Source organism: Pteronotus mesoamericanus, unplaced genomic scaffold (genome assembly GCF_021234165.1).
Source record: "Pteronotus mesoamericanus isolate MK-2021 breed Mesoamerican mustached bat unplaced genomic scaffold, CSHL_Meso_final contig_123, whole genome shotgun sequence".
NCBI lineage: Eukaryota > Metazoa > Chordata > Mammalia > Chiroptera > Mormoopidae > Pteronotus > Pteronotus mesoamericanus.
The window spans coordinates 724,174-751,393 of record NW_026555049.1 but is presented as its reverse complement, the minus strand read 5'-3'; the positions used below and the strand labels follow the sequence as shown (position 1 = coordinate 751,393).

General features: G+C 40.2%; 1 protein-coding gene across 3 annotated transcripts in view; it reads right to left on the bottom strand.

Annotated features, from left to right (window-relative positions):
• Positions 1-12,278: 12,278 nt before the first annotated feature.
• The window catches only part of TBCEL (tubulin folding cofactor E like), a 63,680-nt gene continuing 48,738 nt past the window's right edge, over positions 12,279-27,220 (bottom strand). For 2 of the 3 annotated variants that reach the window (XM_054587598.1, XM_054587606.1), the window contains one exon: positions 12,279-16,113. In XM_054587598.1, coding sequence (XP_054443573.1) covers positions 15,795-16,113 — 319 coding nt within the window. In that variant the 3' untranslated portion in view covers positions 12,279-15,794. The remainder of the gene's footprint in view (positions 16,114-27,220) is intronic. The other variant, XM_054587612.1, reaches the window with a different exon arrangement.

Here is a 27,220-nt window from a genome sequence, read left to right as displayed (position 1 = left end):
CCTAGAATTTTAAAAAGAAAAAGAAAAAAAAATCCCCAGCTTGCCAGAGTAAATAGAATACCAGGTGTGTTTAGTTGCAAATCCCATGACATATAACAACCATCACAGAACAAATTCACATAAAACATCAACAGAGTTCTGAGTCAGGTTGAAATTCCCCGAATGCTGACAGGTCCTCCCAAGCTCAACACTCCAATGAACAAATTAGACTCTCCTGTGAGAAGCCAGTTTGGAAGTGTAATGAGAGTATCCAAATGATCAGTAAATTATGTAGACTCAACGAGAACAGGAAGGAGCCAAAGAAAGCCATCTAACCTGCAGCTCCTCCAGCACTGAAAGAGAGGACTCGGCTCTAAAGATGCAGGTCTCAGTCGTGTCTCTAGGACAGACCTTCATCCTCTGTGAGACCAGCTCTTCCAATTTCACAGCAGCTTTCAAAAAGGTTCAAATAAAAATCAGTTGAAACACAATGGATTTTTACAGGTAGGAAAATTTAGAGTTTGCCATCACCTTCTCTATAGTGTGGAGCAAATCCACCATCCTGAAGTGCTACCAGATTCACGGGCAGCATAAAGCTGGCCACTGACTTTCCCTAGTGAAATGAATGATAGGTACCTTGGTAATAAAGAAAAAAACAACCTAAACATGCCAGGGTTGCTCCTTCGAATTACAATAAAAATAGAACCCAGCACGCAAGCAATTAGTCCCAGTAAATTAATTAAGGAACATCCCCAGAGTAAACTTATTTTCACTTCAGTTACAACCAGTTGGACCGGCCGCTTCACTCTCTGCTAGAAGAGTTACGAGTCTGCGCCGCTCCGTGCAGCTGAGAGGCAGACACCTGTGCAGGCTCCCGGCTGCACATCCCCCGCGCAAGAGCCAAGGGCGAGGCCGGCCGACCGCGAGGCTGGCTCCCGACAGTCTTCTGAAACACAGAACCGTCCTCTCCGGATTCGAAGCTATCGCAGTTCTCCAGCCAAAGCTTCGTGGAAAAACCAGTGAATCTACCCTGTGAGAGTTTGTCTATAAACCTTCCGTTGTCAAGCGAGCACACGGAAGCGTCAAGCACACAATAAATATTAGTTTTGCTGACAGTGGTGCTAAGACATCCGCAGAGATCCCACGGCTTTCGCGGAGGGAGGGAGCGCCGAGCTCGGGAAGACTGGAGCCCTTAGGGAACCGACTCAGAGCGCGTAAGAGAATCCATTTAAATATCTGTAGTTATGAAAAATGTCACTAACCTGTTCTGTAGAGGCTGGAGGAATTGAGTCAGAAATATTAAGCCAAATCTTGGTAAACCAGGAAAAAATTAGGCAAAACAAGAATTCATGTCAGTTCTCCCCCTCTTGCTGCCAATTATTTCTGATTCCTGAAATGATGTCTGAATCCCCTACTCTTAAAACCAAAAATTCAGTTAGTCCTGTGCTAGAATGAGATAAGTGTTGAGTTGCAATCAAGTTTTTTTCTATTGATTAAGAAAAAGTAAATCTAAAGATCAGTTTCAGGATTGTGTAGAGAGGTTCTTTTCCTGAAAAACTAGACCTTCCCCCCCTACCCCTTAAAAACAGTAGATTCAGATGGAAATGTCAGGTACTTGGAGCTGAAACCTTGAGCCTTTCTGATCGGAATCACTTTGCACTGAAAAACACAAAAGAAAACCCCCCTTCTACCTTTGTACCCAAAAAAAAAAGGCAACTGTATAATGTTACAGAATTAGCATCCACCAGCATGGGATTAAAGCTCCACACAAAGGTGCTGCCTCCAACATTTACATAATGTTAGTTTTCTACTAAAGTCTTTTCTTAGTTTCTATGGTTTTGAACTGTTGCCACAGATAGGCTCTACTCTGTTTTTTCACAGGTGTGCATGAAGTATTTAAAGAAACTTGCTCAAACCTGTCCAGGTTGCATTTCTTCCCTTTCCTCCCGGATCCGCTGCTGTGTAGTGCGGCGGTCCCAGGCACTTTCTAGCAAAGCCGGGGAGGTAGGCAGGGCAGGGCATGATCTCTCCCCAGGAAAGACCAGCCTGTGCTCTGGATGCCTCGGCCAGTGCCCAGGAGGGTCCTCTGAGGGACAGACTCCTTCTGATGACATTTTGCAGTAAGCAAATAAGTTAAAAGGTATTGTGAAGAATGAGAAAAATAGAGTGAAAGTTGTTTAAAAAGAAGTCATTTCAATGTAGTAGGAAAAAATCCTATGTAAGTCAATGGGAAATTCAAAACTACTCCGAATTTGTGTCTGAGCACACACTTAAATGTCAACTGTACAAAATAACATAATTCCAGTTTTGAGCAAGTTGTCCCAAAATGGAAAAGAGTATTTGAGGAACTAATTTTGGGGTATAAATCATTCAATATGTTTCTAAAGACCCATGGTAGTGCACTAGGTTTTGCCCACTAGTATTATGAATCCTCCACATATATTTACTTACAGATATCAATGGTTATTTTCCTCCAAAAGCACACATTTATGTAACAGAAAATCTAATTTTTGAGTACCTAATCAAAATAAAATTAAACCCAGTCTCACCTAAAAAAGCATTTTCCTTGCCAGTCTTTGTTAAGGTTTTATTCCCGTAGTCAGCCTAGCTCTCTTGAAGCAATGCAGCAGTTAGTTCTGTTTCTAGAACTGCTAGTGGCATAACAATTGCTTTGGTCTCCTTTCTTCATGCTCTCCAGGATATTTGTATCTCGGCCGTTTGACCCATACTAAGCGCTCCATCTTCCTTGAGGCAGGACTCCTACTGAGATAAATGCCATCTGGGCCTAACCAGACACATAGGGTCGTGGCATAAATGGGTCCGAATCCCCTCGAGCACAAAGGCGTGAGGCGTGCCGGGTGCGCGGGGCGGACTGGGCTGATCAGGCCGGGAAGCCAGTCAGCGACAGCATGTTACAGATGTTCACTCAGTGGTCGCTCAGTGGTCACAGAAGTGACAAAAATCTTTATATTTGTCATTTTTTATGTTTTATTTTTTAGATTATTTTTAACATTTATTCTCAGTTATAGTTGACATGTAATATTATATTAGTTTCAGGTGTACAACATAGTAATTAGACATAAATACATCTTACAGGTGATAACCTGGTAAGTCCAGTACCCGTCTGACACTACACATACTATTATGATATTTCTGACTCTGTTCCCTGTGCTATACGTTACATCCCTGTGACTATATTTATAACTGGCAATTTGTGCTTCTTCATCCCTTTCACCCATTCCCCAATCCCTCATCCAACTGGTGACCATCAGCTAGTTCTCTGTATCTGTGAGTTTGGACAAAAATGTCTTCGTATGACATGTTGGCAGAAGGGCTCATTTTGCTGAAGATGTGAAGTGAACCAAGATTTCTGACGAGGTGTAGGTGAAATGTGGCGTGAGGGTGGCTGAAGGCTGCCACCCGTGAAGCTCTGCTTTGTAGAGGTGGCCTCAACTGAGGCTGTTCTTTAGGCAGGAGGAAGGATACCTGCAACCAACCAAACAAAAATATATAATTCCCGAAAAAAAACCTAGAGTGGGTCTTATATGCTGATTGGTTTTGTTTTGTTTTCCTAAGTTTCTACACCTTTTCTGTGAAAGAGATTCCGAGCTCAGCTGGACCAGTGCAGTGCGCAGCATGGCCAGCCAACAGCACGCAGCTGTGGGTGCCTCTGGCTCGGCCCCAGCCCTGGAGCCGAGGGCACGCTCTGTGGGGTGGCCCCAGCCCAGGCCCCACGCTCACCGCAGGGCTCCTCCAGCGGGCAGCTAGTGTTCTGGGGACGTGCGCCGAACTCACAAAAACTGTGTCAAGTGCTCAACTGAGGCAGCTCTATGCTGCCAAAATCAGGGCCAAATTGGGAAAACATTGTCTATACATACACATAAAATTTTATATGTATAAGATTTATCATATACACACATGTACATACATACGTGTGTGTGTGTGTGTGTGTGTGTGTGTGTGTGTGTGTGTGTCTGAGATGGCATCATCTGGATAGTTGTCTCCAAAGATCTTGACTCTGTAAATTTCTCAAGATTTCTGAGCCCTCAGACATGTCTTATCTCATTAAAAGCTGAAATTTATCCCAGATCAGGAAGACAAGAGGACTTTTCTCTCATAAGGCAAGAGTCCCACCCCCTTCAGAAGCTGCTCTCATCTCCTCCCCTAACTGCTAAGCTTACAGTCAGGGTTAAGGTGCAATAACCAGGCCAGGGACATGCGGGGCCTGAGGAGGGAGGCAAGGGGCTAGACCCCAAAGAGCTGTAAGACACAGCAGGCACATACTGGCACAGCGTCGGGGAGGGAAGCACCCGTGGAACTGGATTATTGTGAGGGTGCACAGTCGTGGAGACAGCAACCACAAAGTCAGGATATGTTTATTGACTTGGGGAACATACTAGGGCTATGGTCTTGTACGCTGGCCGGGACCCCAGGGGACAATGTGAGCTCGCTGCGAGGGCAGCTTCTATACACCTGGAAAATACCGACAGCTGACACTGAGGCTGGAATGTGTGAATCACAGTGACAGATGACAGAAGAAGGGATTCAATGGCTCAGGGATGGGAATATGCTGAATCAGATATATCATGGGAGTCTGGAAGAACCACCTGATGATTGTGTCTGTGGAAAGCTCATTATCCACTGAAGGAGCAGGAAGGTGTTGGTGAGTGAAGCACGGGCAACACTGTGGACCTCCCCCCGCAGACCAGTGCTGATGGCGGGAAGGGTGGTCACAGAACCTGATTGTCTGATAGCAATGATGTGGTGGGTGCCTGAAGTGACAGGGATCAAGTGGCAGCTTTCTACTGTACGGGGCCAGGGGTCATAGTCTTCCTAATGACTGACAGATCAGAGTCCTAGCCCAGGGGGCCTGGTTCATAGAGACTTATGGAGATGATTGACAGAGGATGGCGCCCGAAGGCAGTGGAGACAGGAAGCCAACCAGGGTATTTCTTGTTACAGTATACAATAAAGAGCGAGGATGTGTGAGCAAGAGGCCGCGGGCAGCTGCCCCAGTAAAAAGTCTTGATCCCTCGCTCAGTTTGTGAATCTGAGTCAGTTTTCAAATCTGGAATCCATAGCCTGAAAAGATAACTAGGGCCCCAAAGGGATGAACTCTGCAACCCCATCACAGTATATACTGTGCGATTCTCCCAGTCCTTTCCCCAAGAGAGCCATGGCCGTTCACTTGAGTGAAGAATGTAGCCTGGGGGAGAGGACATGCCTGGACATTTTGAGGACTGGGGCAAAACTGAAACTGGATAAGGCATTTGAGTTAACACTGATACCCAGAGGCCCTGCTGGAGTGGAAACACATAGAGCTCAGGTAATTAGGGGAGTCCCGGCCAAGTCCAGCTTACCGTGAGCCCACGGGGGCTGCAGACCCACCTGGATGTTATTTTTCAAGTCTCAGTATATAATTGAGATACATGTATTTTAGCACATTGGGTCCTTGGTCTGCAAGTACCATTCCAGCCAATGTAGTAAATACAAAAGAATACTGCATCCCAAGGGCAAAGGGCAATGGTGACAATTAGTGTCCCTCTTAAAGAGAAGGAGTGGGAACTCTGTGGTATCTCCATTATTTGGCCATGATGAATCCTAAGAATGACTGTGGGTTACTGCAAGCTTAGCCAAGTGGCAGCTGCTATATTTTAATATGGTGTTTTTACTAGAGCTGGCTAATGTGGTTTTCAGATATATGATGTGTGGCTATTTACTTGGCAAATGCATTTTCTTCCGATCTGAATCAGGAACAAGGATCAGAAATAGTCCATGTTCAAATAAAACAGACAGCAATATACATCTATAGCTCTGCCCCAGGGCTGAGGTCCGGACCCTCTGGACTCCACAGAACGTCACTGTGACTCATTATGTTGCTGACACCGGGTTGGCTGTGCTCCATGAACAAGAGATGCCTAGCAGGCGGGAGCCTCTGGAAGACAAGTGTTCCAGGAGGTGGGAGATAAATCCTTTAGATTCCCGGGTCTAGTACTTCAGTAACGTTTTTAGGAATCCCGTGGTCAGGGTCATACGGGGACCTTGCCTTCAAAGTAAAAAAAAATAAAAATAAAAAAATAAATTGCTGCACCTTATAATCCTTCTATGAAGAAACTTTTCCTCCTCTGTAACCTTCTTTGGGTTGTAGAGGCCATGCATCCATCCCTCTGACCACTGCTGCAGCCATAGCCAGGTGGTGTGAGTTCTTCCAGCTTTGACTTGGGCTAGGAGCATGGGAGAACTTTGCAGCAGTTCCGGGCTGCAGCACAAGCAGCCCAGTCCCTTGGGTCATATGTCCAGTAGACTCTGTGTCATTGAATGGTGTCAGTGGTGGAAAAAGATGAAATGTGCTGTTTATTTCAAACCTCAATGAGAGAATTGTAACAGAGAGAACCTTTCTGGAAGTTTGCTATTCTTTGCTCCCTGGAGTTCTGCAGCAAAGAACAGCAAACTTCCGGAAAGTCAGGTTCTGGTGTGCAACTGAGTCCTGTTACAGAACATTTGACCAAGACACAAGTGACCAGGAGTCTAGAAAGTCGCATGATAAGATGGGCCCAGTTGGACCCATCACGTCAGGTGGGCCTAGTAGCAACCCATCATAGAATGGAAATGCCGTATCTGGCGCTGGCAAGGAGCAAGCTGCTTGGCTGGGTAGCCTAGACACTGTGCTGCCTTCCAGAATCGCACCAGTAACCCCCAACCCAGATCGCACGTATGGCAGTATGTGAGTTGGGGGGAGGGTACACACCACAGGAGAAAAAGCCTAAGCTTGTGTACAGATGGATCACCTTGGTGTGTGTGAGCTTCAAGCAGATGGTGGCCATATTACATCCTTGCTCTGGGTGGCCTAGAAAGACAATGATAAGGAAATATCTTCCTAATGTGGGCAGCTTTGGGGAATATATCTTGTCAAGTATTTTGTGTCCAAGGGGGAGTGTTCTGAGGTCAGAACATGAACCAGCTCATAGATAGTGGTGAATCACACAGGCAGCTGGATAAGGGGCATGAAAGGAGGAAGCTTGGAAAACCAGTGGCAAGGAAGCCTAGGGTAGACATGTGGACAGACAGATGGAAATGGACACAAGGTGCGAAGATCTTTGTATCTTACATTAACACCCACAAGAAGCATTCACTATAGAAGAGGGACTGAAAAACCGAGCAGACAAAATGGCATTGGAGGCAGTCTTCGTCAATGCTGGTACTGTGCGCACGTGGAGGAAGTGGCCACAGCAGCAGGGGTAGAGGTTATGCATGGGCCCAATAGCACGAACTCCCATTTCGCAAGGCTGATCTAGTTACCACTGCCTCTGAACGTTTAGTCTGCCAGTAACAGAGCCCAAGGCTAAGCCCTCAGCATGGGGCACACACAACACCTTATCCATAGGCCTAGAGCTCCATGCAAAATACCATCTGATGAGGGGACCCATGGCGAGAGTCAGACCCACTGGTTGGAGCACAAGTAGCGCTACACGGTAGACGCCCGCCTGACGCTTCTCTTCCTGCCTGGGAGTCTTCATTTCTGGACACCTGGTCAATTTTCACAAAATGGGATGCTAATGCAGTCTGCTGGCTTTTCATTCTTAAAAGCAGATTTTAGAAAAACCTGATGTAATATTTCCAAAATTTTTCATATTTATTAGTATCATGACAATAATCATGTAAACAGCAAGCCACAAGCATCAGTTTCAATTATTGATGTATGCTGCAGAACCTGTCTTTTTAAAGAATTAATATTATTTGCCTCTAAGTAATATTTATTTTTGTGTTGGCCTTACTCATTGTAGACACTGGGCTTGGACTGAGCTTAGTTGTGAGAAAAGTAGCATTTGCACTTTGAAAATGACATTGAATGACACTTTAAAATGTTTATTAATTAGTCCGAAAAATTTTCTAGATCTAAGACCACCATAATAAAAGATGTTCATCTCTAAAATATAAACAAGGATTCAAAGATATTTTCTGAAATCACCTGTAGAGTCTACCTCCAGCCAACGAGTTTGTAACAGCTATTTCTAAGTAGACCGACATGACCAGGAAGAAAAAAAATCCCTTCACAATTAGATTTTTTCTAACATTCTTGCTGGCACATTAGCAATAAAGCTGCAAAAAGAAGGCGTGGGGTTAGACACACTATATTCCTTATTCACCAAGTAGCACTAACTAGTTCCTCTAGAAGAATTTCTCTGGTTGGCCAGAAGGGGCTCTGATTACTGCAGACAACAAATGGAAAGAATAAATTAGGGCTATTAATCTATCACTTTTCAAGGGCACTCAGCTGAAACAAACGCTCCTACATTGCTAAGGATAAATAATATATTCCAGTGCCTTGTCCTGCAGAGGTGAAATCTCATTTACCAATGATTAAAAATTAGGTCCCAAAGCAAAGACGGCTCCTAAGGTGGACGACATGCATGGCTTGAGCAAAGCTGTCGTGTGCTGGAGCCAAGGGCCTGGTCTGTGTGCCTAAGCGGGGAGAGCACTGTATGGTTGCACAAACCAGGAAAAATGTACCCAACCCAAGATCAATCAAGTGTTGGACTTGGCACAGATGTGACAAGTCACATAACCAGAAAACAGTTTTTAAAACAAAACTCCAATGGAGAATACTTGGCAATATCTACCAACACTTTAACCTTTTGATCCACCAACCCCACTTCTAAGAATATATTCTACAGAGTTGTTTTAAACATGTAAAAGAATATATGCTTTTTACTGCAGCAAACTGAAAAGAGCGAGAGTGAGAGTGAGGGGAGGGGCCGAAATACCTATCAATAAGGTATTGGTCAAAATAGTATTATAAATTACATTTATATTATACTGTAAACAAAGGATAAGATTCCCTATGTAGTGCTATGAGATGTCTAAAATACATTTTAAGTTAAAAAAACAAGATGCATGATTGTAATATATTAACTTTGCTGTATGTCTGGAAAAAGTCCAGCTATTGTTAATATAACGAGAATGGTTTGTGTGACATCGATGTAACCTGGCAGCCAAGGAGAGTGGACTGGAATGCGCATGTGTGAACAATGACGACTTCACTGTCCTAGTCAGTGGGGGTGGTAGATGCCATTGAGTGAGCATGTGCCCTGTGTGGCCGTCACATTCAAAATGATTGAGTAGAGCAACGGATCTGCATCAAATTTTGTGCTAAGCTTGAAAGTTCCTCCACAGAAACTATTTGGATGATTCAGAAGGCTGCAGCTATGGGCAACTGGTGATTGGCAGCTTCATCATAACATACGCACTCACGCACCATGTCTCGTGCAGTTTTTTGATGAGACATCAAACCACCCATGTGGCTCAGCCCCGCTACAGCTACAACCCAGATTCGGTGCACTGAGACTTCTGGCTTTTCCCAAAATTAAAATCACCCTTGAAAGGGAAGAAATTGCAGACCATCAGTGAGATTCAGGAAAATATGATGGGGCAGCTGATGGCAATTGGGAGAACTGTGTGAGGTCTCAAGGTGCCTACTTTGAGGGGGACTGAGGCATCATTGTCCCACGTGCAATGTTTCTTGATTCTTGTATCTTCTTCAATAAATGCCTCTATTTTTCCTGTCACATGGATGGATACTTTCTGGACAGACCTTGTATACAAGCGGAACAGTAAGAAGATATATTCACCTTTGCTAATATTTGTTTAAACTGGAAAGACATAAGAAACTAATAAAAGATGGAGTACAAGGGTAAGAATGGGATTTTCTAATGTATACCTTCTTTTTGAATTATGCTATTTAAAATTAAATTTAAAAGACTTCTTTTTGTAAAGAAACTTGCAATTTAAATAAAACAATTTTAACACAGCTATAGCAATTCATGTCCTAGTTGTATCCTCTAATAGTAAAGCTTACATCTGCCCTTAGACGTCTCAGACATATCAGAGAACATTTTTTTTTCTCTTAAGTCTGTATTCTTTAATGTCTAGTCTCTCTTATTCCCACTCTTATTTATTTAGCACCTTAATTGTATTACTTGTAGTGACTAAGAGCATTTGAGAATGAAGAGCCTGTAACAGACTCAAACTGCAATTGCATTAGTTTTTTCAGCTCTAGATCTTGCCGACCACAGTAAGATAACCTGTCTCTCCTATTTTGTAAACAATGTTTATATTCTTCTCAAGGCTCTCTCTTGAAATTTAAGAACAATAGCAGTGACAGCATCATCCTTTTCCATAACAAAACCTTTAATACAGGCTCCATTCGATGACAATCTTAATTTTCTTCTATAAATACCAAATTTAAGTTTAGTTGAACACTGATGCCTCCTTGATAAGTCTTGAGTTGGAATCAAGGGATCGCTCACCTTTTTCTATTTACTGAAACTAAGTTTTAAGGCTCTAGAATATTCTCAGGTTAGAAGCCAACATGTCAGTTTCTTTACATCATATTGCTGGTTTACTTATTCTTGCCAACGGCACCCAAGTGTCCAACATGGCACTTCAGAGGTGCAGAGGGTGACAGATATACATCTAACACAATTTCAGTTCTAGAAATGGCACCTGTTCAGTTCAGTTCAGGGCAAATTACAATTTGAATTTAGAGCCATCAGCCACATCAGTAATTTTGTTATAGAACAAATCAATTTAGTAAATAGACATTGAGGAATATCTTAGTGTTTTAGTAAAACATAAAAACAGTACGTGTGTGTGTGTGTGTGTGGAGTGTTATACAGAATGTTAGCAGGAAGCACTACAGTATAGCTGTCAAGTACACGGATTCCACAACAAAATGAAAGTATTAAATGGCTATCAGCAATTCTTATTTTCCCTTTTAAAGAGAACTTCCTTTATTCTAGTTTGCTCTCTATTTATTAGGCTTAATTATTATTTAGGTCACTTTCAGTGTTTTGAAATAAAGTTGTAAAGATGTCACTGACTTAGCAGAATAATGCTGAACCGACAGTTTTCTTTAGTTTCTTTAGTTCCGAGTAAGGTGGGAGCATAAGAATATGTTCACTTACGTTATATTCGTATATACATGAGTTCATATATATATTTAAAATTTTAGTAGATCAATTAAAATAGCTAAACATTCCTAGTATTAACACTCAAATTTTTGAAGCAGTCAGAAATATGTTCTATTTTAAGAAGATACAATATGGTATGCTATTCCTTCTCATGGATTAACTCAATTCCTAACTTTTAGTTACATGAAAAATTTAAAATTAGATGAAATGACTGATGTTAATATGTATAGTGACCTCTATATGTTTTAAAACTTATCTGGCTAAATTTAAATTCTGAAGTTCTAAGCTGGAGAACACAGCTCTTTCTTTACCCAAGAGGAGTTGGAAAGAAAAAGGTAACTTAAAAGGTTAAACTTGTTTTATAAACATTCTAATATGAAAGTCACAGCACTTTTCAGTCCAACAGGTACTGATGTCTTGACGTTTGTCTTGCAAGTAGGCATAGTAGCTACAAGTACTCAGAGAAGTTCACAATAAATACTAACTAAATAGAATTTAGAACAGAAGTTATTTGACATTACAGTTATTTGAAATTTGGAGATGGAAATAATTTTAAATTCAAACAGATCATGATACTTATGCACTTCTGAAGCACTGAGAGAGGTCAATTGTCTTTTAAATACAAAAATACAGTACAGTCCTTGGACCTTAATTCTTGGCACAAGATTAATTCATTACAGTTTACCAAGAAATTATTAATAAGAAGGTAGAGTTCAAGTGTCCAAAACTCTAATTCTTACAGAAAATTATTTTCAAAGGAAAAAAGTGTCACAAATTTCTAAATCACCAAAATATTTTCACTCTTACTCAAAAAAGGGGACAGCAAACATCTCAAAAGAAGACTTTTATCCTTAAAAAGGGAGTATGAAGAACATGTTAGAAGTATAAAACTTTACTGACAGAAAAGCAGTGACACATTTCCTATCAACTTTGTTTTGCACTTTTCATTTCTAACTTTCCAATTAAGTATGTTAAAATGGTGAAACTTTTTGTAAAACTTTTAAAATATTATTGATTTTAGAGACGAAGAGGAAGGGAGAGAGAGAAACATCGACTTGTTCCACTTACTTAAGGCTGTCTCCTCTATGTGCCAGACCCCACAGCCTTGGCGGCTCGGGAAGCCTCGCTAACCAGCTGAGCTCCCCACACGGGCCAGATGGTGACTCGTACCCCCGGAGGCCAGTTCCCCAGGGAGTCAGTCACAGCACTGACAGTGGCTTTCAGCTTTATAAAAATAAACATATATCTTTACCACACAGCTCAGAAAAAAAGCAAAACACAAAGAGAAAGTGAACTTGGATTTTTAATTTTTTTAAAGATTAACTCTCTATCTATATATATTAATAAAAAGTGCAAAGAACATGTTTAAATTATATTCTAAAATAAAATATATATATTTCCATTAACTGCAGGAGACGACGGGCAAGTAAAGAGCCTGAGAGAGTCCAGTCCCTCTCCATCATTACAGCAGACACACATTTTAAGGAAGCACCTATGGAAAACAGTGTTCACAACACTTCTGGTAACACAGATAGCTTCTGGGTGTTCTTGAAAGCAGTTTGTATTTTCAGTATAACATGAAACAAATGGAAAAGTCAAATTCGCAAACAGAAATGACACGGCTCAGAACTGCATGCGTGCTTCCCACGCCGCTGGTCGATCCCACTGGTGAGCACCCGCGTGCCTCCCATGGTGCCTCGGGAAGCGCAAGCACTCTGCGCTCAGAACGCGGCTGACTTCCAACAGAGGACACCCGTGGTCTCGACGGCACTTTCATCTTGTTAAGTGAACAAAATTTTAAAACATAGCATAATAACACCAGGCTGTATTACACATAACTCATGTTTTACACATAACTCATGTTTTCATCTAAAGGTTTTAAAGAAACAAGATTTGATAACATTTGCTGCTTTCACGTATTTATGGCAATGGTGGTGACAGGTTGCAGAAACAACTGAAACTTTTAATAATAAAGACATGAGTCTGAACTTTATTTTTCTTTAAAACATTCTGGGATATTTCAATAATTCAACCTAGAAAACTGATTTCTACTGTGGCTTCAGCAGTTACATGCCCATAGTTCTTGGTTTTTATTTGGATTTCTTTTACTACTCCTTTCCTTTTTCGTAACTGAAAAGAATTTCTGTTTTAGGAAAGATGTTCTATACACTGTGCTATAGCAATGAATCTGTAATACTGGCTATGACAGCATTTTGACTCATAAAAGTCAATAATATGCTCTTACTGAACCAAGGTGAAGTCAATATTAAAATACAAATAAGCAGCTGCAATCAACTATGCATAACTTGTACACTGAAAGGTCTGTGGTGTCTGCTCTCCTTCGTCCTGTTTTAGAAATAATTTTGGTTACAAGTGTCTACACAGCACCAATTTTATTTTAAAAGAAGCATCTTTACTCAGCCACCCAAATAAATCTACAAGTACACATGCTCAAATAGCTTTTCTCATTTACTTCTGTAATTCTAAAAGACCAGTAACTGTATTAGATTTTGGCTCAATCAAAAATTCTTCGGCAATTATTAAAACTATCAATTACAATGGCCTAAAATACCCACGTCCACAGAATTAAATGAGAAGTTCCCCTGACATGCAAGTGTGTAACAGAAGAATTATACCTGCAGTTGATGGACACTGTGTTCTGTAATAACAGAAAAGGACAGGTCTCTAATAGTAAAAAAGCGTTTCATAAAACTTTGTCATATATAAAATATCTAATTAATTGTGACCATTCCACTTATGATTAAAGCGTGACGTAAGTGTTCTGCCTTCTGCTGTGGGGACAGTTGGGGGTTATACCCAGCCTCAAAAAATAGGAGAGCACCCGCTGCCCAGGCTGACAAAAGCAAAGGGCTCAGTCCTGCTGTTTCTCTCTCAGCTCATCCGCACTCACGCACACATGCGCAAAGAATCTGCAGCTTTAATCTTCATGACACTGTGGCCACACTTTTTCCCACTTCCAAAAATATGTCAGGAAATTATGATTGCAAAATAATTATTCTTGTCTATACCCAGCCTGGATCACCACAGCTCATTTTTATGATTTTGAAAGATAAAATCTGCAGCAGAAGGAGAAGAGGCCTCACATTCATCTTTCTCAAACCCTTTGGTTTCCACCTTTAATGTTACAGTGAATGTAGATTTGACTCAGAGGGCTGGGTCAAAGGCTTCACAAATACTGAACCTGAAGTGCATTAAGAGAATAAACATCTGCTATTATGGCATAGAAAAATTTAAAAAGTAGCGATAACAAACACAACGCCATATACATAAAGAATTTACGAGTCACAAAGAATCTGATAAGAAATTTGTAGGAGCAGTGGAATCATGTAGAAAGGTCAAAACATCAAACAATCATAATGATTACATTCTTTGAAAAATACATCATGTACACATCTTCTTTCTGCCCCAGTTAAGTGAAGTCCTTCTCAAGTCTCCCACCAATAAACATGGTGGATCAAGAAAGACAAATGTTAAAGAAAGGGACTGCACTGATTAACAAAGGGATAGAAGAACAAATAGATTTCAGAGCAAGTAAGGAACTAGCTTTTAAAGAAAAGTGCTTTAAATATGCTTCTGCAAAAAATATGACTTGGAGGCAATTCTGAAGTTTTGACAGTTAATATTTTACTCATTAGAGTTGATCTTCTGTAGAGGAACTAAATTAAAATGTAAAACAAAAAGACTTGTTCAATTATGACATCACAAAATCCCAGGGAAGAACTGGGAACCAAAGCTCCCTTTGATTACAATTTCCCTCTTTTATGCAAAGTGCAAGAGCAACCCCGTAAACCACCAACACTCTCACCTCCCCCTCCCCACCCCCCACCCGTTCTTCCCACTCAACGTCTTCACACACACTGTGATCCATTAGCTGATTCTCAGCTCTCCTGGCACGTATATGCATTATTCTATTGGATTCTTCAGAAAGTCAGGTCTCTACTCCCAGTAGTTTAAAGTAATGAAAAAGAGAGCTGTGAGGAAATACATTCAATTAGGAAAAATAAAAAACTCTGGAATCTGACCTATTTCATGTTATGAAAGTAATGGTTGATACAATGTGTGAAGAACATTAAAACTGAGATAGTTACAGACAGAGAGAGACCTGACTGCTCCGGCAGGCTCTGCATAGTAACGGCCTCTCCATCTGCTCTTCTTCAAGGTCCTAACAGAACTGTAGGTTCTAACTGAGCACCTGAGATCAGAATCAGGTTGAAAAATGCTTAAAACACTTTAAATTATTTCAAAAGGGAGAAATGAAGGAAAAAAAATCACCCAACCTGAGAAGTTAATTATGGACAGAATAAAACTATTAGTACATATGGGCTGACACAGGTCAAAATGAAACACTGAACCAGAACAAGAAAAAGAGGGAGAGGAAGGGAAAGTGAGGACCTGGGAGAGCAAAGGGCCGGCCCTTCCTGTGGAGATCCTCGTTCCTGACTGAAGTACTCTACGACACCCCTCTGAAGGGAGGCACTGTTCCTGCCGTCTCCACAAGTGTATGTGAACGGTAATGGTAGTGAAGCAGGAGGCAAATCCCAGCGGACACAGTAAGACGGTGATTTCTCAGTCATCCTTCCATGAGAGAGGGCACACGGCCTGGAGATGTGGCCAGTTCTGCTGGCTGAGCCACAGAAACCTCAGTAAAAAAATACCCCAAACAGCCCCCTACCCATTCTAGGAGTAATTATATATGCCCCGCTAAACCTAACTAGCAAAACAAATCAAAACAAAAACAATCTTCTCCCTCATAAAGAAAATTACGTGGAAACAAATGCCCCGCAGGAAGTCCTTATGTGTGTGTTTTGACATGTCTGGTAGAGGTTATTTTGTTTTGGATTCCACATAAATTTTATCTCCATCCCTAATCCCAAAGGAATGCAATGCCCGAGAGCTGTACTTCATTTCCTCTGGTCCAAAGGGTGCTTCATGGTCAAAATAGTAGAGAAGCATGTTGCTTGTGGGTAACTGCACTAGAGTTTTTAATTGTTTCTTTAGTTCTGCAACTGTCTGGTCCAAACGAATGTTCACTTCCTCTACCTGATCGTTAAAGTGGACTTCTACTTTTGCACTGCTCTGGGGTCTTAGATCCACTTCTGCCAAAGGCTCCAACTTTCCATATTTTGTGATCAGTTCATGATACCTAGAAAGATAAAAAGACAGTGTCAGCTTAAGCCACTTGCAGCGGAAGTACAAACTTTTTCAAAAGTGCTGGTGCATTACACTGCTGTACTCAACATTATTCTAATATCCTCCTCCATATTCTGTCTGCCCACTGTGACGACTTGGGATCTGTGCCCTGATGTGGGTGCCCTTTGGAGGTCACAGTGAAACCACATCCTGTGGATAGGTTTCTCCTGAAGATAGTCGCCATGTCTGCTGTTAATCATTATGCAAGAATAGGCTTAGAGAGAAAAACAGAACCTAGAAAAGTAGGCACTACAAAGATTATAGAGAGAAGTGGAATTTGTAAAACTTGCTTTCTTGGCTATGATCATAAAGAAGGGCTAGATCTAAGCACATGTTCCTTGGTAACATGTGGGAAAATGGAAGTAGGCCAGCAGTTCCTGTGTCCTGGGGAAGTCATAACTTACAAACAAAAACATCCAGTTGTATGTTAGCTCTTAACCCAGCTTTTTCGGTGATGCCTTGTTTAAATGTTCCAGCCTAGACTCATTGACTATAATACAAGGAATGTACAAGGAATAGATTCTTATAAAAAAGTGGTAAATGAGGAACACAAGTTCCTTGATCAAGGCAAAAATAAAAAGCAAAAGACACCAAGAGGAAGGTGAATTATAGAGATGAGACTAAGGTCCTACAAAGTCAAGTTTCGCACATGAAAAATCTTGTTTCCATTATCAATCAGCCTTGGAGGATTTAGGTCTGATTTTACTAAGGAAGCTGATCAGTTTCCTACAAACCAGAGAGGGAAAAATGCTGAAAAGATCTGATATTAGCTTTGCTATACCCAAGGCACGCGAGGTTAATTCATGTTCAGAATACAACAGTCACATAAGATTATTCCCCCACCTCTCTCACCCTACTTTTGGTTTTAACTCAATTAAACTGGTGCTATAGTAAGTTTGGTAGGAACATTAAAGACATAATAATATGTCTCTGGTCAGAGACAAAGGGAATCATTACCATGAAGTAGAGGGTATGGTAACATAGCGTTGGCCTTGAAGTCGCAGTATCTGATGTCAGGATCTTGACTCTACCTTATAATTAGCTGTGTGACTTGGAAACTCACTCAATCCTTTTGGATCTCAGTTTCCTCATTAGTAAAAGTGGGATAATAAATTCTGCCTTTCCTTCCTTATAAGACAGTTACAAGAATTATATAAAATAACAGGTGACTAGCACTTTGTTATCAGTTCATATACAAATAAAAATATCAACATTATATTCCTGCTGTTCTGGAACTTAATTATTACAACAGACACACTCCTTAGAAAATATGTAACTGAAATATATTTAGGTTAACCTTCTTGGGAAAAGTGGTGGTACGATGAAGCAGATTACAGAATCTTCTTCTCCCAGGACTTGAACCCAAAATAGCACTTTTTTGAGAAAAGAAATTACCAACAGCAACTAACAAAAGAAGAGAGGTACCAACCAAAGGTTGTCATCACCAATTCAATACCACCAAGAGTCCCTGATTTCTGATATAGAGAAAGGAGAAAAAGCTCAGCTGTGAAAAAGCTCAGCTGTCGAACAGCTTGGCTGTGAGACAACTCAGGCATGAAACGGCGTGGGTGAAGCAGCTCAGGTGTTGTAGCTCCAGTCAGGAGAATGCAGTCTTGATGGAAACTAAAAGCGTATTCCATTAAAACAGGGGTGGAGCTGGCTCATATGGAGAAGAGTGTCTGCACCCAGTCTGATTGGCCCATTTCTATGTGAATAAGAACTCCAAATCTTTACACTGGGACAAATAGCATTGTCCTGATTGGTCAGAATGGGTTGCTCTAATTGGTTAGTGGGGATGCAAATTAGCATACAGCTGCATAGCTCCAACTAGAAAAGTCTCAGTTCTATTGGTTAAATTCCAATCCTCAGAACTCCTGAGAATTTCTGAGGATTGCTCAGAGGGCAGGAGCACAGTGCAGGAGGCTTGGCAGCCCAATCTGCGGTTTTGCCCTGAAATACAGTGTGCTTGAGAGGACTCTGTGAACAGCGGCTACTTAAGACTCTGGTTATGAATTTGAGTTCAACTACCACAAGAACTATTTGGCAGGTATATTCTTCGATCAACAGAGGGAATAACCTTATTGCTTTAATCTTTTAAAAGGAACCAAGATCTTAACTAGTGGTAAGCCCATGGATGCATGAATTGGATTGAGGCTTCTCATTATTCTGTTCCAACCTTTTCCCAGAAAGCCTTCCTGAACTGCAAACACTGGAACTGAAAACTACATTTCCCATACTCCTTTGTAGGTGAGATTTAGCTTCTATCAATCATATTCAATAGCCCTCAGGAGACATATAATGGTTCTAGCAGAAACAATTTGGGTAGAGGCTTCCTAACTAGCAGGCTACAGGTCAGGCAATATGTTCCTGGCATGACCTAAGATGGCATCTAGCATCAGCACATCAGCTTCCTGAGTCTCTCCTTACATGATTCTAGCAGAGGTAGAACTGCCTTTGGTCAGTTGTTTCTGTGGTTCTATTCTAGAGGCAGACCCATTCTAGGGAGATAGACTTTCCAAAGATTTTGTAAGCACCTTATTTCCTGTATTAAATTCATTTTTCTTAAAATAGCTAGTGTGAGGTGATGCCAGAGAAATGGCGACGTGAGAAATCCCTCTGGTTTCGCCCCTTGAAGTTTCAAGAATTTGAACAGCTATAACTCAGCAAAGGATTCCCTGTTCAACATACAAATGTGTCTGAGAGATCGGCGCATTGAAGCATATAAAGGTGGGCAAGTGGGAGTGAACTGGAGAGACAAGAAGGGCAGAAAGGCTGAGATGAGCCACAGATGCAGCCCTACAGCCAGGAGTTCATGGTGGGGCTCAGTCTAGAGAGGGGAGCAATCCAGCTGTGGCTGGCACTCCCTTCATCTGGGAGAGGCAAAGAGATCTGGTGGGTGTTCCTGCAGGAGTGAGCGGTATGAGCTGTAGTTGAGCCCAGTAACCTGGGCAGGGATACAGAATGGGGCTGTGGCTGCAGCTGTTGGAAGGTAGAGACATTCCAGATAGAGAAACAGAGACAGAGAGCCTTGTCTTCCCATAGCATCTCAGAGCTTGCCTCCCTCAACCCTCAGTGTTGTGTTGCGGAGCACATTATCTGCAAACCCGGGAAGGGATACTACAGAATCACTACTTTCCTTGAGCCAAGGGTATACTCTGTGGCCACCATTACCTGAGGGCAAAACAACAAAGAAGTCTGCCGGTGCCCCCAGCCCATGCTACCTCCATGCACTGTGGCTAGAATGGGCAGCATCTGGCTGCAGTGGTCAGCACTGGGATTTTGCAGAACTAAAAAACTTGTAATTCAGTGCCATCTACTGGAAAATAAGAGAAAGACCTCTTCATATCAATATGCTGGTGATGGGCCACTCATACACAGATGCCTAGACAGAGAAGGAATCCATCAAATACCATGAATAGCCAAGGTAGCAAGGCAGGTCAGAAAGAAAATGCAAAAATCACCAGAAAACAAACTTAAAGATATGGCTATATACGATATAAATGACAGAGAATTTTGATATTGCAGTTATGAAAATACTCAATGAGATGTGAGGAAATACAGAAAAGCAAATTAGTGTGCTCAGAAAACAAAGAAAGTACTTTACCAAAGAGGTTGAAACTTTAAAAAAGAACCAAACAGAAATTCTGAAGGCGAAGAACTCAGTAAAATAGACCAAGAATGAACTAGTGAGCACAGGAAATAGAAAAGACCAGACAGAGGAAAGGATCAGTGAAAAAGAAGATAGAAATCTAGAAATGATGCAGAGAGATTTTAGCATAAAAATAATAAGAGCTCTATGATATCTATCTGAATCCATCAGAAAGAGCAATGTAAGAATAATAGGTATACCAGAGGAAGAAGAGAGGGAGAAGGGAACAAAGAATCTATTCAAACAAATAGTTGATGAGAACTTCCCAAAACTGGAAAAAGCTAAATTCTCAAATCCAAAAAACCAACAGAACACCTGGATACCTCAATCCAAAGAGGTCTTTTCCAAGGCACTATTTATTAAAACTGTCAAAAATTAATGACAAAGAAAGAATTCTCAAGGCAGTCAGCAAAAAGAACAAAGTAACCTATAAAAGAAATCCCATTAGGTTATCAGCATAAACTATAAGCCAGAAGAGAGTGGAATCAAATATTCAAACTATTGAAAGATAGGAGTTACCAGCCAAGAATAATATATACAACAAAGTTATCCTTTAACTACAAAGGCAAAATAAAGACTTTTCCAAGCATACAGAAGCTGAGGGAATTTATCATGAGAAGGAAATATACAAGGGGGTTATTTTACCTGAAGCAAAGAACAAAAGGTCAAAAACCACAAGTGTGATCACCAAGAAAATTTACAGCATAAACAGGGATAATTTGTGACAATAACAATATAAAAGGAAAGGGGTAAAGGTCTGAATTTACAAAGGAGGATGGAGATCAGATGCATTCAAAAGGACTACTGTATATATGAAACTTTCGTTTTCATAAATCTAATGGTAGCCCCCCCCCACACACATAACCCAAACTAAGACACATTGCTTAAAAAAATAAAAAAAGAACACATAGGAAAGAAATATGGAATACCACAAACAAAATCAACAGACAGAAACACAAAAGAAAAGAACAAATGGAGCCTACCAGAAAAAAAAAAGACAAAATGGCTATTAAAAAATCCTCATACATTAATAATTACCCTAAATGTAAATGGACTGAATTCACCAATAAAAAGTCACACAGTAGCATACTGGATCAAAAACTAAAACCCAACCATATACTGCCTTCAGGAGACAGACATATCTAGTTGCAAAGAAAGACAAAATTAGACTCAAAATTAAAGGGGGAAAAATTGATTCTCGAAGGAAGTAACATCCACAGAAAAGCTGATGTAGCCATATTTATATCTGACAAAATACTTTTCCAGATAATAAAGGTAACAAGAGACAAAGATAGACATTTTATAATGATAAAGAGGATACAACATGAAAAAGACATAACACTTCTTAAGATACACGCACCCAATCATGGTGCACTGAAATATATATAGCAACTACTCACAGAACCAAAAGTAGAAAGAGTCAAAAAACATTAACATAGCTGAGGACCTTAAAACTCTACTGACAACTCTAGATAGATTACCCAACAGAAAATCAATAAAAAAAACTGGCCTCAAATAATACATTAGATCAAATGAACATAACTGACATTTACAGAGCCATTCATCCTAGAATATCAGATTAGACATTTTTTTGTCAGTACACATGGAATATTCTCCAGGTCACAAACTACCCTCCAAAAATTGAAGAAGACTGAAATCATACCAAGCACATTCTCTGACCACAATACTTTGAAATTAGAAATCAACTGCAAGAGGAAGCAAAGAAGCCCAGAAAAATGTGGAGATTAAACAACATACTACTAAAAAATGACTGAGTGAAAGAGGAGATAAAAGGTAAGATTAAAAAAAAATATAGAGAGACCAGTGAGAATGACAAAATGACGTATCAAAACTTCTGAGAGTCAGTAAAAGCAGAAGAGGAAATTTTACGTCACTACATGCCTATCTCAAGAAATAAGAGAAATTCCAAGTAAAAAAACCTAACAATAAATCTTAGAGTTAGAAGGAAATAATACAAATTAGAGCAGAATTGAACGAAAGAGAGAACAAAAAGACTATATAAAAAATTAATATAAGAGGTGTTTCTTTGAAAAAATAATAAAATTGACAAACCCCTGGCTAGACTTGCTAAGGAAAAAAGAGGGAAGACTCATGTAAACAAAATCAGAAATGAACGAGTTACCACGGACACCACAGATATACGAAGGGTCATACTAGAATACTGTGAAAGACTATATGCTAGCAAATTCAATAACCTAGAAGAAATTAATAATTCCTAGAAATATATAAACTTCCTAGACTGAATCATGAAGCATTGAGAAACCTAAATAGACTGAAATTGAAACAACTATCAAAAACCTACCCCAAAATTAAAAGTCTAGGACCAGATGGCTTCACTAGTGAATTCTACCACACATTAAAAAAATACCTGAGCCCTGGCTGGTGTGGCTCAATGGGCTGCGCGACGGTCTGCAAACTGGAAAGGTCGCAGGTTCTATTCCCAGTCAAGGCACAGGCCTGGGTTGCCAGTTGGGGGTGTGTGAGAGGCAACCGATCAATCCTGCACATATTTCTCACCCTCTCTTTCTCTTTCCCTTCCCCACTCTCTAAAAACAAATAAATAAAATAAAATAAAGTAAATATTTGATACCTATTCTTCTCAAACTCTTCCAAAATATTAAAGAAGAGGCAGTATTTTCTAACACATTCCATGAGGCCAACATAACCCTGACATTAAAAACCTGCCAAGAATAACATAAAAAAAGAAAACTATAAACATCACTGATGACTACAGATGCAAAAATCCTAAACAAAATACTAGCAAATCAAATACAACAATATATTAAAAAATAACACAGCATTATCAAGTGGGGTTCACTCTAGGGGCACAAGGATGGTTCAACATATGGAAATCAATCAATGTAAATACCACAGTAATAAAACAAAGGATAAAAATCATATGATCTTAAAAATAAATGCAGGAAAAAAATCCATTTATGATTAAAACATTCAATAGGATGGGAATAGAAATCAAGTGCTTCACTACATAAAGGCCACATATGACAAACCCTCAGCCAATGTCACACTTAATGGTGAAACACTGAAAGCCTTTCCTCTAAGATCATGAACAAGACCGGGATCATCACTCTTATTAACAGTTCTGAAAGTCCTAGCCAGAGCAATTAGGCAAGAGAAAGAAATTAAAGAAATCCAAATTGGAAAGAAAAAGTAAAAGTATCACTTTTTGCAAATGAAATGATTCTGTATATAAAAAACCCTAAAGGCTCCAAAAAATTGTTAGAAACAATAAACAAATACAGCAAAGCTGTAGGATAAAAAAATCAATTGCTTTCCTATATACTAACAATAAAACTTCAGAAAAAGGAATAAAAAACCAATTCCTTCTGCAATTGCAATCAAAACAATAAAACACCTAGGAATAAACTTAACAAAGGATGTGAAGAACCTATGTACTGAAAACTACAGAGCATTATTTTTAAAGACACTGAAAAAGACACAATGAAATGGAAAGATATTCTATGTTCTATGTTCACACAGGACCCCGATTAGCCAAAGCAATCCTGAGGAAAAAGAACAAAACTGAAGCATCACACTACCTGACTTCAAATTATACTACAGAGCTATGATAATCAAAATTGCATGGTATTGGCAAAGAAAAACCAAAACCAAACCAAACCAAAACAAAACAAAAAACCAAACCAGACACAAAGACCAATGGAACAGAACTAAGAGCCCAGAAATAAAGATAACATGTATGTGGGCAAATAATTTTTGACAAAGGAGTCTAAAACACACAATGCAGAAAACAAAGCCTCTTTAATAAATGGTACTGGGAAAACTGGAAAGCCACATGTAAAAGAGTGAAACTAGATTACAGTTTTTTTCCCCTTGTAAAAAATCAATTCAAAATTCATGAAAGATCTAAATATGAGATCTGAAACAAATCACACAGAAGAAAACATAGGTACTAAACTCATGGGCCTTGGATGCAGACATTATTTTATAAATCTGATCCCAAAGACAAGGGAAATAAAGGTAAAAATAAATGAAGGGGGCTATATCAAACTAAAAAGCCTCTGCACAGAGAAAGAAACCAAGAACAAAGCAAAAAGGCAACCAAAGAAATGGGAGATGATATTTGCAATGAATAGCTCTGACAAGGGGTTAATATCCAAAACATATTAGGACTCATACATAAAAGAAAACATAAAAGAGCTCATACAACTCAACACCAAACAATCCAATTAAAAAATGAGCAGGGGATCTGAACAGACACCTCTTGCAAGAAGACATACAAACAGCTGACAAACATATGAAAAGATATTCAACTTCATTAGCTATTAGGGACATGCAAATCAAAACTACAACAAGATACCAACTCACACTTGTTAGACTGGCGATTATCAACAAGACAGATAATAACAAGTGTTAGAGGTTGCTGAGAAAAAGGACCCCTCATTTGGTGCTGGTGGGAATGTAAACTGGTACAGCCACTGTGGAAAACAGTATGGCAGCTCCTCAAAAAATTAAGAATATAGAGCCAGCAATCATTCTCCTGGGTGTTTACTGGAAAACTTGAAAACCTTTTTTTGCAAAGATACGTATATCCCTATGCGTACTGCAGCATTATTCACGGTGGCCAAGACATGGAGACAACCAAAGTATTCTTTGACAGAAGATCGGAAAAAGAGGGGGTACATATACACTATGGAATATTAGCCATAAGAAAACATAAAATATTGCCATGTGAGATGACAGGAATGGATCTTCAGAATATTATGCTAAGTGAAATAAGTCAGACAGAAAAAGCTATGTACTATATGACTTCACTCACGTGGGACACAAAACTGAAACTCACGGACAGACAACAGCACGGTGGTTACCAGAGGGAAGGGGTGTGGAGGGGCAGGTGGCAAAGGGTAAAGGGAGCCCAGTACATGGTGACGGAAGAGGATCTGACTTTGGGTGGGGGGCAAACAGTAATGCAGTAGACGGCTCACATATCACAGAAACCTACCCTTGAACCCTATATGGCCCTATTAACCAATGTCACCTCAATAAATTTAAGGAAAAAACAGTAAAGTTGTCTTCTGTTATCTGTAACTGAATCCCAAAGTGTACTCCTTCAAATGGTTTTCCATGACTTCAGGGTGGCCTCAAGTGGGCCCTTGTCTCTATTACAATCAAAGTAATTGTAAAACACAAATTTGACCACATCACTCTTCTTAAAATCACTGAAGACCCCCGAGTGTGGGGGGCAGAATTACGGCCCCTGTAACACTCACCCCCAGTGGTGTTCTCAAGGTCATAGTATGTTATTTCACACTGTGGGCCTTAAAACAGGGAGACTGACTGGATGGGCCCACGCTGATCACATGAGCCCTTAAAATCAAAGACGTTTCTCCAGGTGGCAGCAGAAGAGGAGTCGGAGGGGCTCCAAGCATGAGAACCTGACAGGCCACGGGGGGGCTTTAGGACGAAGGGGGGACCCTGGAAAGCGTGAGACCAAAGAGAATTCTGCCACCGGCCTGAAGGACCCTGCAAAGCGATTCTCCTCCAGGGGCCCCCACGCCCCCCGCCAGCAGGGAGCACAGCCCTGCTGACCCCGCGAGCTTGGCCTGCGAGACCAGAGAACGCAGTTGAGCCACGCTGTGCCCAGACTGCTGACTCACAGAAACTGTAACATAATAAATTGGTGTTTTAAGCCACCAATTTATGGTAATTTGTTATAATATCAATGGACAACTAAGAGAAATGGAAAACTAACACTAATACTAATGACTGCAAACGGGCCTTCATGATCTGGCTCCTCACAACTTTCCAAACGTACCACGCGCCATCAGTGTTACCACCTTCTGCACCTACTTCTCCACTTGCTTAAATTTAAATATCCATGTTTATTTATTAACTTTCAGTAAAAGCCAACAGAATTTTCTATATGGATGGAAGTTTGGACATGAGCTATAACAAATATTCACTTTCTGTTCTATAAAAATGAAGAGAAAGTATTAGAGTTGTGACTTATATTACACACTGAATATGTTCCCCTAAAATTATATAAATAAAAATTATGATTTCAGAATAGTATGTTTACTTCCAATTATGTTATTGACTCAGGGAAAATCAGTAAATATAAGAAATCATGATTTTACAAAGTGCCCAGTAAATTTTAGAAACCAATTTCTTCCTGTTCTTCCTCCTAGATTTTACTCATTATTCAAAAGTCCATCCTGACTGAACTACATCTATATACTCTGCACTATCTGAGCTTTTCTTGGCATTGGCCCTAAAGCTGTAGTCTTAAGAGGTAAATGGTTTCTGATGACTAAGTATTCTTCAAAACTAATGATCTCAGTATTCTACCAATCAGGACTTCCATATCATTATTTTAAAAATAGTTAACATTTAAAGGTCTCACTTCTGAAGTGGGCAAAAATGTAATGCCTACCTTGGAAGATAATATTGACAACGCTGTACTGCAATAATCAAATGCTAAAATGTAATATATACTGTTTTTGTATTCAGAAATTCTGAACACCATTCTACCATGACGTTCTAACAGAAAATGAATAATCACAAGAGAAAAAAATTTACTGCACACAGCATAAAGGCCAGCAGGATACACGTATGGATAATAAAGGAAAACCAAATGCCAGGTGCAATCTTGCGAAGAGCACAACCAACTGGCAAACTGGCACTGTGCTGTTTTCCCTTCGTATTAAACAAAAACACCCTCTAAGAAAAAAGCTTCTTCGACCTCAAGGGTCTTTGAATCATGAGTAGTTAGCAATCCCACTCTTTGTACAGTGGGGCTGAAGGAGACCCTAACACATGGGAAGAGAGGAAGAAGCTGTCCTGAGTGGGGCTGAGGTGGCTCCGCCCCCAGCGCACAGCAGCAAGCCTGCACCCACACAAGGCTCCCAGCCCAGGGCACAGCCACCTGACGTGACAGCACAAGAGTGGCCTTCAGCAGCATGAAGGTCACGATGGGAGGAATGTGCTCCTTTCTCCTCATTGCTCGTTTTTGCTCTTGATTCCTAAGACACCAGGAAGCACAATCGAGCAAAAGGACCCCAGAATAAATGAAGACTGGGCACACTACCTGAAAAAGACTGCAGGTTCCTACTACAACTCTTAGTCTGAGGGTGAATTTGTGATAAAACCTAAACCCATATACTAAAATTAACACAAAAAACTTAATTCATACCCTACATTGTATAAAAAATATTAACTCAAACGAATCATAAGCTTAAATGTAAAATCTAAAATTCTAAAATGCCTTGAAAACATTTTTAAAAACCTCTGTAACCTTACATTGCTCAAAGATTTCTGAGGTATGACAACAAAAGCCCAATCCATAAAAGAAAAATATCAGGAAGTTGAATATCATTAAAATTTAAAGTTCTACTACTTGAAAGAAACTGTTAAA